This window comes from Telmatherina bonti (genome assembly GCF_933228915.1).
Source record: "Telmatherina bonti genome assembly, chromosome: 13".
Classification (NCBI taxonomy): domain Eukaryota; kingdom Metazoa; phylum Chordata; class Actinopteri; order Atheriniformes; family Telmatherinidae; genus Telmatherina; species Telmatherina bonti.
This window is the reverse complement of record NC_136611.1, coordinates 19,836,483-19,853,710: the sequence shown is the minus strand read 5'-3', so window position 1 is coordinate 19,853,710 and position 17,228 is coordinate 19,836,483. Positions and strand designations below refer to the sequence as shown.

The 17,228-nt window shown below is 38.6% G+C and overlaps 1 protein-coding gene across 1 annotated transcript; it reads right to left on the bottom strand.

Moving 5' to 3' along the window:
• Positions 1-920: 920 nt before the first annotated feature.
• On the bottom strand, positions 921-16,584 carry wscd2 (WSC domain containing 2). The gene is made up of 8 exons (XM_079251880.1): positions 16,123-16,584; positions 12,850-12,964; positions 10,371-10,555; positions 8,873-8,994; positions 8,607-8,781; positions 6,959-7,123; positions 6,673-6,873; positions 921-2,484 (listed from the first exon to the last, which is right to left on the bottom strand). The coding sequence occupies exons 1-8, from the start codon at positions 16,511-16,513 to the stop codon at positions 2,132-2,134; spliced, it is 1,707 nt and encodes a 568-aa protein (XP_079108006.1). The 5' UTR covers positions 16,514-16,584; the 3' UTR covers positions 921-2,131.
• Between the last annotated feature and the right edge of the window lie 644 nt (positions 16,585-17,228).

Here is a 17,228-nt window from a genome sequence, read left to right as displayed (position 1 = left end):
TACGGCCAGAAAACCAAACAAAACGTAGAAATCAACAGGCAAAGTTTCCAGCATAGCCTTTATTACCAATCTGTGAAGAAACTGCAGTTTAACTCCAGATGATTCACATCACAGTGAAGTGCACACACGGTCATATTCTCTCTGTAGTGCTATTTTCTTTTCCTAAGTCCTTCAAAATTACCCAGCAATATTGCCTCAAATCATGTTTCTCATAAAAGTAAAAAAAAAAAAAAAAAAAAAAAAAGAAGAGAAAAGGAGAAGAGATAAAGTAGAGCAGTGATCTCTAACCCTGGTCCTCAAGGCCCACTATCTTAAGGGTACAGGTTTTTCCCTGCTGAAACACACCTGATTCAAATTAAATGAATCTCTCCCAAGCTATGCACAAGTCTTCTATTGACCCATCAGAAGTCTGCAGGACATTGGACCTTGAAGAACAGCGTTTGGGATCTCAGATGTTTACCTCTCGGTTGCTTAACCTCTTCTGTATTTTGTGGGAAAGTTGGGAATTGGACGATACCCCGCTACTGGGTGTAGTGTTTATGTTGCCTGTACTCTGTTAAAAATGGCTAATTTGATAACATGTTTCTTTTATTTAGTAGATGACAGCTAGTAGAATTTGAGGAAAAGTAGGTCAAGGTTGACTGTGCACCAAAAACCTTGGTTTATTTATTGCATTGTAAAAAGCATTTAATGGAGCACCCATAGCCAGTGTATGCATTTTCAATATTTTTACAAGCAGCACAACATAATAAATTTCAATTTGCTCATTTATTGGGCCTTATCACATTACATTCAGTCCATAGAAAATACATTCAGACTTGACACCTTCTCAGTGAGTGCCAGCTTGTCAATGAAAACAAGAGCCAATAAAGTTTAAAACTCATGTTAAAAATAGAGACAACTTCTCCCATTTGCTTGTTACAATAGAAATATTTCTGGTGTGTTAGCATATATTACAAAAATATATTTTTATTATATTGAAAATTGAAGTTACTTCATGTGTTCTGGCCTTCAACAGTGATTTCTTTCTTTTTTTTAACTTTTCTATAATCCTGGATTTATCTTTGATTTTTATTCAGTTGCTTCTTTTTAAACACACGGCAGAGCACATGGCGTACCATTATAAGACATGCTGTTTAGAAAATGTCTTTCCTGGAGATTTGTTTTTTTGTCATACAAGGAAGAATAAAATCAGAACCAGCTTCAATGGCTTCATAGCTTCTCTTATAATAACTCAGTAATGGAAGAAGAAAATAAATCCACAACGGTCACATAGACTAAAAATAGCATCCAAATCATAGTGTAATAACTAACTCTTGATCTTTGGAGAAGGTACTGCACCGTGAAATGCTTTTTGGATTTTTTCATCAAGTCCAGTGTTTATAAAACATCCATAATCAAGTTAGCCAACATGTGCTCTGCACACCAGAGATAAATAAACACTGAAAACATTCATCCTTTTCTGTCCATGAGTCAGTGCCAGTAAAAGGGATCATTCAACTACTTGAGGGGCAAAGAAGTCAAGCCTTTTAAGTATTGATTGACAGATAAATAAGGTGAATAACTTAGAAAAAATTGGAAACACACAGTATCATCATCATCATTTCAGGTAGTGATATTCTACATATTGCATTTCTCCCCTCTAATGAAGAGTTTCAGTCTTTAAGTATCAGAGAACTTTATATATAAAACCGTTCTGTAATTGTAGCAGCAGGAAATTCAATTTTTTAACATTTTCTTGATATATTATTTTTCTCTTTGCATGAAATAGGCTCATACAAATCTGGTGTTAAGGCATGTGCACATGCCTACACAGTACATATGCATAGAGCAGGGTAGGAAGTGTTTTTTTTTCCATTAGGCAAAATAAAAAAGAAAACCTTTACTGTTTTAGCCGCTTGGTGTGCAAATACACAAAGCTTCAGAAGTTCAAAATAATCAAGAATGTAAGTAATTTAAAAACAAAAGGAAAAGTAGGTAAATGATGAGGTGGGTGTTTTCTTACTACAACTTCAACTATGGAGCTTGATAGAAAAGTAATTGAAAAGCCTAATAAGTCTTATAATCCTACAAAATATGATACAGTCTGTTGACAAAAAAAAGTCAAATAATAGGAAAAAAATCACATTGATCATCTTGGCATGTACTCCTCTGGAACTCCAGACATGTTTTTTTTCTTCAAGGCAGCATCTACTGTTCTGATCAGGTCATTGATGTTTGCTCGCATTTCCGGCGTGTATGGGTCATACTCTAGCTTACGAAGTCCTGATCGCTTGAAGTTTCCATCTTTTTGGCCCTCAACGCAGAGCAGACGATCCTCAGAGACCTTCAAACCCAGAAATTGGACCATGCCCTTGAGCTGCAAGAACAGATCCTTCTTCAGGTCCTCAAAGTGGACCACATGAACCTTTTTCCCATAAGTCAGCCAGTCCAATGTGTGGGATGCCCACCAAGGAGCATAGTTTTTGACAAACTCAGGCCACTCTGTAGGATAAATCAGAACAAAGAAGAAAGGATATGTAAGAAAGTGTAACAGTGCACCCATTACAGTGATGGCTGTTTGATAGTGGAAAATAAAATCAGGTGTTGGAAAAACAACTCATCTGTTTCCAAAGAGGAAATTAACTTAGTGAGATTCCTGTTTTCCTCAATTCCTGCTCAGGTAGGAGAAACCTTTGCTTACTTTGTAGTATATTAGAGCAGAAAACAATAAAAAAATGACAAAGTACTGATTCTTTTAACCTGTGCGGTCTGTCAGCATGCATCATGTCAGGGTGCATAAAATAAATAAATGTCAAGATGGTTTAATGGATGTTCTCGGTTATCAGCCAAACTGCAGAGGCACTGCAGGAAAATCCAATTCTTGCAACTTTTACTCAGTGGTAATCTACTGTCTCATAAAAGCAGCAGCTGGCAGGAGCTGTGCTGCATTAGAGCACATCGTCGCTGCTGGGAGAAAGGTTGACATTAAAGTTTAAAGCCTGCTGAGTTTGCAGGGGTATATCAAAAACAACGACCGCAGCAACTTTAATATGCACAGACATGATCAAAATTTCTGTTGCAGAGAATATTAAAAAGAAGTGACGGATGCGCTGAATTAGCCATTCCTTTAAAGATGACACATTTAAGCAACTTTCACTTTTTTTTGGATTTTCTTCTGCAAGTTGTAAAAAAAAAAAAAAAAAAAAAAATGAAGGGAGACCAACATAAAGGCTTAGGCAATCTCCTCCCGAACTGGTAGATCCTTTATGCAACTGGCTGCAAGTCTTTCTGTTGTAGTTCAGGAGATTTCTGCTCATTCTTCCTCCTTCTTCAGGTTCATCATTATACAGTAAGATTATGATTCACACCTTTCGACATGTGATTGTATAGGCAGATGGGTTATAGTACATATGTAGTACGTTCCTCTATCTGAGTATCATCCCTCAAACAAAAGGTCAAGTCTGATTGGAAAAATAACTTTTGGAAACATCTGATGCTGATGCTAAAACTGAAGACAATGCTGGCTTTTGTTACTCTGTGTTACAAACAATTTGGTCACAAAAATGAGGGGAAGTAGGCCTTGTTGAAAAATCCAGGAGTTTACCTTGAACTACATTTTGTCGTCATATAAAAGACTGAGAAAACAAAGGTTTTGTAATTGTTTCCTTCTTTGTGGGAATCATTTGAGTGCTTGAAAAATGCTTATAGAAACCTGTGACAGCTTAATTTTTTTAGGAAAGTTGGAGAGATGAGATATTTATAAAGCTATTAAATATGCATCAGCTGGTCCTAATTGTGAATGTCAACCAACAGTTACTCTAACAAGCACATTCAGGACACACACAACCACAAGGCAAGTTGGTAAAGGTTACCAGAAAGGTCTTAGGGTCCCCCTCCCCATATTTTCAAGGTGTTTATGTATTCTCTTTTTACTTCTAAAATGATAACAAAGCAATTAAAAAATAAAAGCAAAAAAAAGAAAGAAAACATTCAATGTTTAATTATGCGGTTCACAGGAGCAGGACTTTTGACCAAGTCCTTGCCATAAACCTTGAAATGACACACAGAGGAACTGCGTCTCTAAGTGTTGCAGATGTTTCCTTATTCTTTTCTGGCTTTCAAGGGAAATCAGAAGTTCAAATATAAAGAGACCAAAATAAACAGAACTCATCGCAGACAATCTTATTCTGGCAAAGTCTGACCGAATGTCAAATTTAGTTTATAAACTTAAGTTGTTATGAGCTGAGATTTGCCCATATAAGGATGTTTATGTAACTGATGCAACTTTGTTAAATGACAAATCCCACTAAATGGCTTACACTGGCTCATGATTTCCCCTTGCGGGGCCACACTGGATAGCTTCAGTGTATGTAACATAATCTGGTCAGCGAGTCATTCTCTGTGGAGGTGAGTGTATCAAATCACTCATGCGGACTCCTGTACACAATGTTACATTGATGCCTAAATTGAAGTAGATCTCTCTGTACTAGAAATGGCAGCTGTCAAAAAGCCTTTCTCTGCACTGATGTCACTGCATCATTTGCCAACCAACACAAGGTGGAAACATTCATTGGATATGGCAGGCCAAATGTGCTGATGTTCTCACAAAGAGAGACAACTGCTGGGTCGGCAACTCTCCAGCCACTGGAAAATCGATTAAACTTCACAGAAAGTAAGAGAGATGATACACAGAAAAGACAAAGCCAGTTACCATGGTTACTGAGACATAGCAAGTTTGGTGGTGGGTGAGAAGATCATAATGCAGTATGCATGAAATATCCAGAAAACTAAGCAAACTGGGAGTCATTCTATCTTTTTAATTTAACTCTTATTAATGGTCTTGAGGATATGCATTTGTTAAACATCCAACAGTCTTAAGAGGAGTTTAATGTGACTACATATTACAGAAACTTCATATTGTTGCATGTCATTTGTGTTCCAAAGTGAAGCAACGTGATCTTTACCAGCATCTGTACCTTGCTAGCTACAGAAAGGACTGAGATGCCATGGCTGTTAGCACAATACGCGTTGTCTCCCTTCCTCTACAACAATGTTGTTGTCTCTCTATTCTTTCCACCATTTACAGTGAATAATATCACCAAAACATTCAGAAAATCTGGAGTTGTCTAGATATGCAAGGGAGAATAAAATATGGCTCTTACCATCGTGCCCTTAGGTGATACTGTTTTAATAGCAGCCACAATTCTGATATAAAAATTGCTGCATGGGGTCAGGAACACTTTTTAAAATCGCTGTATTCACCATGCGATCCACAAAAGCAGGTTCCAGCTATGCCATAAACAAAAGAAGCCATTTGTGAACATGATCCATAAAAGTTGTTATTTCTTCTGGATCAAAGCTAATTTATATTAGACAGACAAAGTTCTGGTCAAACGAAACTGAGTTTAAAGTCATTTTTGTAAATCATGAAGGCTTCACCCTTTGTAGAGGAGAGTGACTTTCCAGCTTGTCCTCTGTGCAGAGATCAAAACTCTGAATCTCCGATGGAATGAGGGGGCATTCCATGTGTCTTCAGAGCTGTCAACTTGCACATCTGATAAGGAACCATTAATGCTGAAAAGCATGTTCAGGTTCAAGAGAAACATTTGGTTCAGACCATGTCTTTTTCAGGACAGCCTTGTATCTATCAGCAACTCAGTACTAAACCTTGAACTTCATCTATTACAACAGCATAACTGTGTTATAAGAGTCCTAGTGCTGCACTGGCCTGCCTGCAGTGCAGATCCTTCACCCTCCAAAAATATTTGTGCATCATTAAATGAAAAATATGACAGAAAACTCATGACCGTTGAGCAGCCAGAACAGACCATTTCTGTCCTAAATGTTCCAAAATGGACTTCATTAGTTCCAAGTTATTCACTGACTGCTGGGAAAAATGTAATTCTTTCTTCTTAAATTCTTTTAAAGACTGTTTTTTAAGAATGAGGAAGGGGGTACTTCAAAGTTGTAAATATGGCTCTATCCCAGCTTTTTAAAAATGTGTCCGTCAAAGTCAAGTTGAACTAATATGTCTCATGAAATGTTATTTAATCTTATATTGTGAATAAAATATCACTTTATGAGCTTTTGCAAAGGGCTGAATTCTGTATTTACTTACATTTCATACAGTGTCACAACTTTTTGAGAACAGGTTGTGGGTTGTAGAACCAAGAAACAATTAATTTTTGTGTTTTATTGTTGTTGAAGTTTTTCAGCTCCATGGTAAATGTAAAGCTTCGCCATGTCTTCGTAAAAACACTGGCAATAAGTTAAAATGTCAGGTTAGCTTGCCAAAAGGCACGTTGGAAACTCATCAGTAAATGCCTTGTTAAAAAAAGTAATTTTATTCATAAGAAAGATGACTGCACTTTTTTTTTTTTTTGTCTTTGATTGTGGCGAGTGTCACAATCATTGCTGTGGAAGCAAACACTAAACAATGAACTAGTACATAATACTGGTTTGGGTCAAAACACACTTCCTCAAATTTCTTCATCCTTCTGAGTCACTATGGATCACTCTTAAAATTCTTGCTGTGAATGGGTTTTTACTGTGAATAGGTGTTAATTTTCATTTCCTTCTGAGCAAAGATATTAAAAAAAAAGTCTCAAATTTACGTCAATCACTTTCTCATTTGTCATCCATCCATGCTGTAAAATACAAGTCTGATATTAACTGAGTCAAACAGCTCACCTTTCCCTCTCCAGTGGGCCTGTGAGGCAAATCCAATATGTCCACCATATTTGCGGTTAAATTCTGCCATGAGGGCTTTGTATGGGTTTCGGATCATGAGGATGCTGGAGTAAAAGGCTTCAATCTCCTTCTTGCCGCTCTCATGTGTCTTAATACAGATCGTCCTCCCACTGCGCCAGTGGTCCCGCTCCCCTTTAAACCCTATGAATTCAGAAAATTATTTAAGCCACAGACAGCCATATGAACAGATGTTTGTGAATTATGTTAGACAAATGCTGAGACCCACCTTTGTTGTAGAGGGAGCCATCAAAGTAATAGCTGCCTGTGTAGAAGCCAGTGGCGAGCTCTATGAGGTGGCGAGCCCAGGTATTGCCAGCTCCAGGGAAACTGGCGAGAGCCACCAACTGTTTAGCACGGGTGGGAAGGAAGTGCCTGTCCATGCAGCGGTTATCTGACAACATATCACAGATAGCAGAAAATTCAAAATGCTGCCTTACTGATATTTGCATAAAATGACTGCAAAATAAATTGTTGAAGTTGCTCAACTTAATAAAACTTTAAATGGAACCTGAGAGTTAGTCACCTCCTGTTCATCGACAGTTTTGTAATACCGTGAGAAGAGCAGTGTGCAGAAACTTATGCTGAAATTGTGGAAATTGGTGACATTAACAAAGGAACGTTAAAGTGTGGTGATATTTTTCTCTTAGTGTGGGCTGGCATTGTGTAATGATGATCATATCTATGTGGTGGTTTAACCCTTCAATGTTTACACAAAGAAAAAGGCCAGAGGAAAATGTTGCTCTGTACTTTGTCTTTGCTTTGGCCAAATAAAATCAGAATTAATGTGTTTTAGTACATAGATGAAATTTAAGTTTACAAGAACATAATGACAGTGAAATGGTCTAAATGTGAAACAGCAGTCTTATATTGAGCACTTAGTTTGAGTTTAGACCCCAACCAACTGGAAGAGATGGCTCAGACAGCTTTATTTCCACAATTTTTGCAATTTTTGAAAGAATCGCAGTCACCACAAATTTACCTCTACCAAATGGCAGATCAGGACCTTAAAGGGTTCAAATTAAAAACTGATTCTTAAAAATATGAAAGGGTGAAGTGAGGCTCATTTTGAAGATCAACTTGTCCAGTTCCGGTGCAAGAGGTTCACTTCCAACTTCAGCTGTTTTTTTTTGTCTTCACAGCATTAAATCTTCATTTTTTTTGTTTACCAGACTGTTTTTGCTGATCCAACCACACACTTACCAAGACAACACAACACAACACACATTTTTGCTGCAGGCTGTCTTATTGTGCTGAATGACACAAATGCTGTTTTGCGGTGTACTGTCTTATGTTTCTTCTCTTCATTTCTCTTTGTTTCTCTTCTTTTCTCTCTGAATGGCCACCCAAATCTTCCTGATTCATTTGGATGAAGCTAACATCTAAGACCCCACTCTAGATACAACTGATTTTCCTAATGCATAGAGAATAATCCTCCTTGTAAATTGTCCAGGTTCAGATCAATCTCATACAGCACTTTGCTGCATGTCATGCCCCTTCTTTCTGCTGAGTAAAGGCCAGTATGAATATGTAATATAGGGAATTCACACACTATTTTGCGTGTGTTGGGGAGAAGAAAATATAAATATATTGATTTAGGACCCACAGTGTGATCTATCAAACCTCATAGAAATTTTGTTCATAGAAACCCTCATCTAAGTACGGAATCTTAATGTTTGCACTTGCTGCCCAATTATGCAATCACTCTTAGTAAATCACACGTAAACTTGTATTCAGCCCATGCACAAAATTCTAGGTTGCACTTGCAATTTACTACTCCCAAATTGGGATATTAGTGATCTGGCCCAATGCGTTAAAAAAGATTGCACTTCTCACACACTGCTGTGGCCCTGGAGTCAACAGTCACCGAGCTTTACCTTGAACCTGCGTCTGGTACACCACAAAGAACTTGTCGTTTCCACAACTTTCAAACTCTTCGCCCAGGCAGCGATGGAGACACTTGTCCTCATCTTCTAGTTCATGAAGGGAGAAGAGTGGCGTTGGGAAGCCGCAGTAACATTGGTCTCCAGCCAGAACTGCCAGTGATTTCTCCTGAAATACAACCACTGTTATACAGAGTGGACAGAGCCACAAAGTGTAAACCTCTGCAATACATAAACACACACAGCAGGTGCCCACTCACCCTTTCTGTGCACATGTCCACACACTTGTCCACAGACATGTTTTGGATGACAACACTGAAGGGAAGAGCCATAGTGACATTGTCTGGCCGGTGAAAACACCCTTTGAAAATGGCACTGCCATCTGAAAGAGACCAAATAAACCAGGATGTTACTCAGCAACAAGAAGAAAAGCACACACAAAGACAGCATATGATGCCAGTTTTATGGTTACTGAACAAATCTTTTTTATCCATACAACTCCCAGCCACACTGACCCCTGATAATGAAATCCCACTGGGCCTCTCATGCACTCTACAGAGGCCAGGACTCATCACACATCCTTATATTGTAATGATGACCTTTAACCTCAGAGCTCATGGATAGATGGACCATATATCAGCACAATGGAGGAGAGCTGTTCTGTTTCAGTATGTCTGCAGTGCACTTTCACCTCTACTTCATGTGTTTCAAATTAAGCTGAAATAATTCATTTTGTACTCCCATGATTCATGAAGACGTAAAATTCCATTTATACAAAAAAAAAGACATTGAGAAGGAATTAAGCAATATCAGTGTTTAACCACTGTAAAAACACCAAACCATGTGAGCATAAAGGCTTGCATGTGGCAAAACCCACAAAACAACCACTTTGACACATTTCCTGCATTTCCTGTGTGGTGTTCCCTGAAGGCCTTCCATGACAGAGATCAGGGTCAGATGGTGGAAACATGAAAAGCTTACACAGCAGTTTGGCGGAAGGCAAACAGAAGGGAAAGCAGAAATGAAAATAACAAACAAATACAAGGGGATAAGTTACAGATTAGTTGGATAACGACTGAGTTCGTGAGCTATCTAAGAGGATGTTTCAAGATAATTATTTCTTTGTACGGTGAGAGGCAGAATGAAAAGAAAGGGGAAGAAGAAGGTGTGAAGTTACATCTCGAATCAGGGACTTTTTTAGATTTCAAAGAAAAAAAATACCAACTACCCAAAAAGAGGAACAAATACTTGCTTGAACTCCACCAAGTTTGACATAAATGAGCTTAAAATCCATATTTCAAATAGTGAATACATGACAATGTTTGTTTTTCTTTTTTCTTTGCTTCTGGTAATATGCCCCTTCTTCCAACATTGCAGCGTTCCACCAGCAGGCAGCGAGTGTTTAACATTCACACCACAGCTGGCTTCATAGGTAGAGCAGCTCTCTAGGGAGAGAGGGAAACAACAGAGCAGCCAGCTCCTAACAGTGGCATTAACCAAAACTATAGCAAACCCTTTTCCTCAAAGCATACTTGGATGCTACATTTCTGGATCAAAACAGCTTTGACATTGGATTAAACAGTATATTTTTGTGTATTCAGCTCATGGCAACAGCATTAAAGATTTTTTTTTTTTTTTTTCTAATTTTGACTATTTTTCTTTAATCAAATGTGGTAGAAACACCGTGCTTATTGTGTTTATTAGGCAGCAATATGTGGAGCAGCTCCTGGTTTGCATGAAGCAAAGTGTCAGACTCACAGCGGCGTGCTGACTCCTGGCTCAGTTCCAGTCTATAGATGGACAGTCTGTTGGCTCCTCCACATAGGTTGCTCTTCTCTCCTTTACACTCCATGTTGCATTCGCTCTCTGAAGCATTGGGTGCCTGAATCTTGTGACCACAGTAGCACTCTGCTCCAAACTCCAGGCCAGCGTACATGTAGCCTCTAGAAGACAGAAGAAGAGGAATTCAGTTTGTTAGTAAAAGAAAACAGAGATTCAAATGATTATTCTGAGCCTCCATCATGTTTCTTAATCCTTTCCAAGCCAAACAGCTGAACTCCTCAGAGTAACTGGGTGAGCTCTAATCAATCAAAACAAACAAACAATACACCAGGGATGCCAAGGCAATGATGAAAACATTAAAACATTACTGTATCAAAGCTCTCATTGATGATTGAAAATGAGATTAGTTAAACAGGCTGCAGGCCTAGAAGGCAAAGTCAACTATATGTAATATACTCACAGAGAATAACTCAAAATCTGCTCTTTCTGTCCTTTTTAGAGGTGTGGACTCCCAAGAGACCTCTCAGAAGAAATTAAGTACCTAACACAGCCTATATACAGAGCAAATCCCATGAGCTGTCAATCAAACCTAGACCTTTATGTGTTGCCCCTCATTTGTTTACCTGTTTTTATTAACCCGTTGCTCTGGTGGGGGAAAGAGGAAGGCTGCAACAGGCATGAACCAAGAAAAGGGGGGTGGGAGATGAAAACAAGCATGTTATCTGCTCCTATTCTCAGCTATGTGAATCAGTGATGGGTGTAATTCAGTGCATTCGGTAGAGCTGTCCCTGGTATTCTACTGGGAGGAGAGAAAAGAGGTGAGAGGAAGATGGTGGGGGAGCAGAGGGAGACAGGATGTGAAGGAAACAGGAAACTAATGGAGCAAAGGATGAGAAATGTAAACGCTTCAAAAACTGGAGCACATTTTTCCTGGAACTCTATAAAGATGCCAGGAATCCACACTTTGTTTGAGTGGATTTGTCAGCAAGATGAATTTTATAATACCAGAATTTTACACCCATATGCAACCAGTTGTAAGATGAGTTTATTGAAATAAAACGTTTGATGCGCAACACCTGAGGCCAGATGGTTCCCAGCCATCGCTCACATGTGGAGGGTTAATGGCCCTGCACCTCAACTCTCCCCCAAGGCAACAGTGACAGGTTAATCCGGCCATGGTGGAAACAGACACATCAAGTTCTACCTTATCAAACTCATAAAACGCCTTTCCAGAAAATGATCATATCAAAATAGAAAAAAAGAATAAATAAATTGAAACCTGAACCAATGTACTGACACACAGCTGAAATGACTGTTATCTAAAGATACTTTGGTAAATTACGACCAAGGTAGGATTAGAGCATAAATTAATAAAAATGGCCTGAACCAGGGCATGGAGTTAAATCCAAAAAGCACACCCCATCCATGATATTAAAGTACAAAAAATCTATGATTCAAATGAATTTTGCCAAGGAACCACACTGCTTCACATCAATGTATGTTTGCTGAATAGGCCAACATTATCTATATATGGATATATGACATCAAACAGATGAAACTGGCAGGTACTTCTAAATCTGACAGCCAAATATTTGATTAGGTCAGAGCTTAAATCATGGGTGATGTGATGAAAATAATTCTGAATAAAGTGAATTTTCTTTCTAGTGAACATTAAATTCACAACTTACATGAGATGAATACATGTTATTACAAGTAATAAAACAATTGTGTTGAAACGTTTAGATTTACTTCACTAGAAGTAAAAACTCTATGTGTTCACACAGATACAAAAAGACATATTTTAGTTGAGAATTAAGGATATTTTTAGTGTAAATTTCATCAATCTGCCCATTGTCTACACCAGAAATGTCCAAAGTCGATGTTCGAAGGTGGCGCTGTTCTGCAGGTTTTCAATATATTTTGTTTCAACATATCTGGCTCAAATGAAAAGAATTCAGCAGCCTATGAAATTCTGCAAAATGACTCATTCATTTGAGTCAGGTGTATTGCAACAAAGACTCATTGAAAACCTGCAGGATTGTGGCCCCTAAAGGACTGGAGCGTCACATGGGGGTCACGAGGGATCTGCAGCCCACCATTGGCAAATAAATAAAGAATGAATGATGTTCATCAGCAGATTTTTACTTGTTCATTTCTAAATCTTGTGTATTCAAATTTCCTTAACTAACTCAACATAGGAAATGAATGGTTATTGTTAATACACTTGTGAGTTTAGCTTCCAATGTTTTCATGCTTTTTAAATATTAACACTGCATTAGCCAATAAAAGCAATAATTTAGACTGAGACTTTGAATGGGTGGTAAGCTTTGAACCAACTTCTCTGTAGTAGATATTTTACTTCATTTCTGAGCCAAGCAGCAAGATTAAAAATAAAGACAAAAAAGACTGATGGATAAGGTTCAGATAAGGTTTTGTGGTTTTGTTTGTGTTGTACCTTTCAGCGCAGTTGTCTTGACAACGGAATACTGTCATTTTTTTGTAGTCAAAAAAGGAAACTCCTCTTAGTGCTCTTTTCTGAACATCATCAATGTAGCAGCCAATGTACTTTGCTGAAAAAGAGAAAAGAATAGAAGCAACATTTTCAAAAAGACAGGAATGCGACTAAGGCAACTTATTTGGCATAGACAGATATCAGTTCCACGAGAATGCTCTTCAGCTACAATGAGAGCAGTAGAAATCACTTGTCAAAAGTGCAAAAAGAGAATATCATCCATAATAATATATTTTCTTCCAAATGTTTCCCAGTGTAGTAACAGAGCTCATGAGTAGCTCAAACTAGGGCAAAGCTATTATTTATTTATAAGGACACACATCCCCTTCTAGTGGCCTGTAAGTGTAGTGGCAGTCATCTCTCTGCATTTTTCAGAAGTATGTGGGGGCAGGGCTCATGTGAACCTCTGCAGAGGCATACAATGACCCTTCAACAGCTTATAGCCTTGCACAAAAACAATTTTTTGCTTTTTAACCAGGCAACAAAGTTTACAACAGACCTCTTGCAATCTGTGCCATTACCACAGAGCCTCTGACAACGGAAAGATGGGAGAAGCATAGAGTTCCCCGAATTACTTTAATTGTTATGGTTAGACTGCCTGCATTTAGGCAGCATGCAGTGAGCTGCAGCAGGCTGTAATCGTCCTCTTTTCCTATTGTTAAGCTGAGAAATAATCTGCTATTTGACTTAATACTGATTTAAATGCTTTGAATGTATGATTTCTGTTTAGAATAACATGAGCTTAAAGGATGATACTTAACTGCAATTGCACCTGATTCTACCAGCTGGGTCATATTAGTGTTTTGGATGAATATATTCTCCAGCCTAGTCTTGTTTTCTGTTTAGTAAAGAGTGCAGCAGTCTGTGCTATTGCAACACACAACACAAAAGTGTGAATGTGCTGCAGCCTGCATCATACGCTGCAACGTTTTCTTTTAAAATCACATTCAGAGCAAGAAGGAAAGACTGCATTTGGAGTAAGAAGAGAGGAAAACATCCCCTGAACCAAACATAGGAGAGCTCTGAAGATGTTTAAGGCTACAGAGTAATATGTGACGCCAGATCTATTAGAGAAAACAAATGCTTTAAAGCCAATAATTACTCTATCACCACATACCACTGCTTTCCCACGAGGTTAGTGCTGCAAAAAAAAGCAAAATGTGGGAGGAGAGAAGGACCAAGCTTGACAGAGACCTCTACTTGATCAGATAATCCAAAGCTTCTGTGTACATTAAAAATATGCTGGCTTTCCTCCCCTTCAGTGGGAAAGATATCACTTGATTATTGCTCTGTAGTAATTAAAACCTTGTTCTTTAATGTTCAAACTCTCCACTGTACAGCAGAGTAATGCGCCATGACGCAAAGCTTTTGTAATCAAATACATTATTTCTTTTCTTGTGTGGCTTGACCTTTGTAACACTCACAGATTTTGAAGTATTTCCCAGAGTTAAAAATCAGTAAACCAGCCTCTGCAGTTTGTCTTCACACGAACACAGGCAGAGCAGCAGTGCGTCACACTTAGGTTACATACTGTCTCTGTGGGCAGTTTGGATTCACCAGCTGAATGCATGGAGCTGTCCGGACAGAAAGCAGAACCTCACATAACTAAATCAGAGTTGCATTAAAAATCTGGTACTATTAAGTGTGTATTAAAAGACTTTTTTGGTGAACAAACACATTCACCCAAACAGCACATGTTCATTACCAGTGAGGTCTTCTCCCTGCCAGTCCAGCTGTGTGCAAACCAGATGTTTGGCACTGCACAAATAATGGTTTTTACAAATCATACAATACACGAAAATATATAAATGGTTTTTTGTATCACAATTATTTTATTTATTTATTTATTTTTTTTGTTTTTCTGTTTATTCCTCTTGTAATGCTTTCTAAATATATTTAACAAAAATTTCCTATTACCACCCTGCGATGGACTGGCGAGCTGACAGGGTGTATCCTGCCTTTCGCCAAAGACTGCTATGATAGGCTCCAGCTTCCCCACGAGCCTGAATTGCAGTAAGCGGTTAGAATAATGAATGAATGAATGAATTTCCTATTACCGTACAATTTGTTTAATATTTATCTGAACTCAGATGGAAGCAAAAGACCTGATTAGTTTTCACAATACATTATAGATCAGTTATTAACGTTCACTGCATCTGAAACAAGAGAACATGCTGCTTTGTTGTAAAACCTGAATCCTGCACTTACACGCTTATATTGTATCTCTATGATAATAACTTAACAAAACGTGTTACTTTGTGGAACTCTTTAGAAATGTGGTTCAGCTTTGAAACATGTGCAATCTTACATTTAAAAGTAGTAACAAATATGTCACATATTTGTTACTTTGAAATGTAATAAAAGTGGAAGCATAAAGTAGCAAAAAAGTAGTATCAAATGGAAATACTCAAGGCCAAGTACTTAAAACTGTGCTCAATAATAAGTGGTTTCTCAAATACTAAAGTAAAAATAAGTTCAGAAAAAATTTAAGGAATCTTCTTATTACCTCTTATGACCATTTTAATTTGGAAAGCAGTCAGAAAACAGGATTTTTGTGTCACTGTAGGTCGGACATATCAGCTTTGGACAAAAAAAAAAACACATCCTCACATAGCTTTCAGATTTGATTACACAGGATGTCACGAGCAAACCAGAAGTTTACATGTAAACCTCTTTTTAACAGGATTGTGCATCTGCAGGGTTCATTATAAAGACAGATAGAACTGTAAATCCTGCAAATCCTGCAGCCATGAAGTCATTTAGGTGTTGACACAACATAATCAAGCAGAGTTTGGCTGAACACATGCTGAGCAACACAAAGCAAAGCTTCTACTCAGAACTTCTTGAAGGCTTTGCAGTGGGGAAAAACAGAGGACATAACCATAATCCTAATTTAACTGCATTCTCAAGAGATTTCCCACATACAGCTTGGAACGATGAGCAACAGAAAGATGCAACAGAAATCTTGGTGCATCAATTGAATATTAGTATGTGTTGGGGTGAATGACTTTATACTACAAAACAGTTTTATATTCTATAAATACTGTTGAGGTTTTGCAGTTGCTGCAATGCCAGTAGAGGCTTTTGTTGGTCAACACATGCACATTATTTTCTTGATCTTCATTCACAAAGATTTGGTCTCTGGCTGATAAGAAAACAGCAAATTTGATAAATATACTCTATTACTGTATAAAATATTCAGTAAGCATATCTCACCTCTTCCATCATCGATTTCTTTGGCATTTCGTCCTTTAAGAGCACGATTCCAGTTGCTGGTGTAGTCTCCTCCCCGGCCCGTTGTCTCGTGACCATTCTGTCCATTCTTTCTCATCCAGCGAGGACCAAACCTGCGTCCAGATCTGCGTGTCTCCTTAAAAACTCTACTCACAATGCCAAGCCCCCGGGTGTCTGAGGAGGAAGTTCGGCTGCCCATTTCTGAAGCTACGATGGAGTCCCTTCCTCCCGAGGCCCCGAGGCCGCTGTCTCCAACAAAGCCAGAGTGCAGGAAGACGAGGCTCCCAGCCGTTAGGTAAAGGAGGATCAGGGAAAAGAAACGGACAGGTTTCCTGCGGAAGTAGCGCTGTATCCTCAGCAGAGGCTTGACCATGATGGCTCCCTCTGCCACTCAGACACACTCTCCCGGTGATGGAAACTCATAAAGCAGAAAAATCAACACCGACTTTCTCTCTTGTTACCACACGGCCCACTGGACCACGAAGGGGGAAAAAAAAAATCAAAGTGTCTTAATCCTGTATGAAATTCATTCAAGCAATCACATGACTTCTTTCTCATGTATGAATCTTCTGTCTCATAAGGGAGATGCTTTGCATGGATACACAGAGCTGCTGTGCAGACTACGTCCACGTGAGAGTGTGTATGTGTGTTCTTGCTGACAGTCCAACCCTCACAGCCGGCTATGAGGCCACGGCCTGAAAGGTGAGTGGCTCAGAGTGAAAGATGATCGCTCAACACTGCTTTCACTCCACTTGTCAGCCTGAACAGAGATGCAACACCGGCACTGCAAAGCCACTTTCTCCCACGCTGCACTGAAGGAAGAGGGCTTTATTTACCAGCTGAGCTGAGATCCTTCGGCTTTGTGCAGCAGGCTATGCACCGAGTTGATCCAAGAGAGAGAGGGCGTGACTCACCATCTGGAGTAAAGGAACACACACACACACACACACACACAAGAGAAATAATATGAGTAGGGAATAACAATAAAGGAAATATGCTTTCTAACAGATTTAAATGTATTTAAAGTGCAGTTTTAAGAGTAATGTTGTTGCTTAAAAATTTAATTGTTTTGATAGTAGCAGGTGAAA

Excerpts from the sequence above, each read along its gene's own strand:
- wscd2 (XM_079251880.1), bottom strand. The coding sequence starts at position 16,513 with ATGGTCAAGCCTCTGCTGAGGATACAGCGCTACTTCCGCAGGAAACCT. Across the intron at positions 7,124-8,606 it reads GTACCAGACGCAGGTTCAAG|ATAACCGCTGCATGGACAGG; the intron begins GTAAAGCTCGGT and ends ATATGTTGTCAG. Across the intron at positions 2,485-6,672 it reads GGCCCACTGGAGAGGGAAAG|AGTGGCCTGAGTTTGTCAAA; the intron begins GTGAGCTGTTTG and ends TTTATCCTACAG.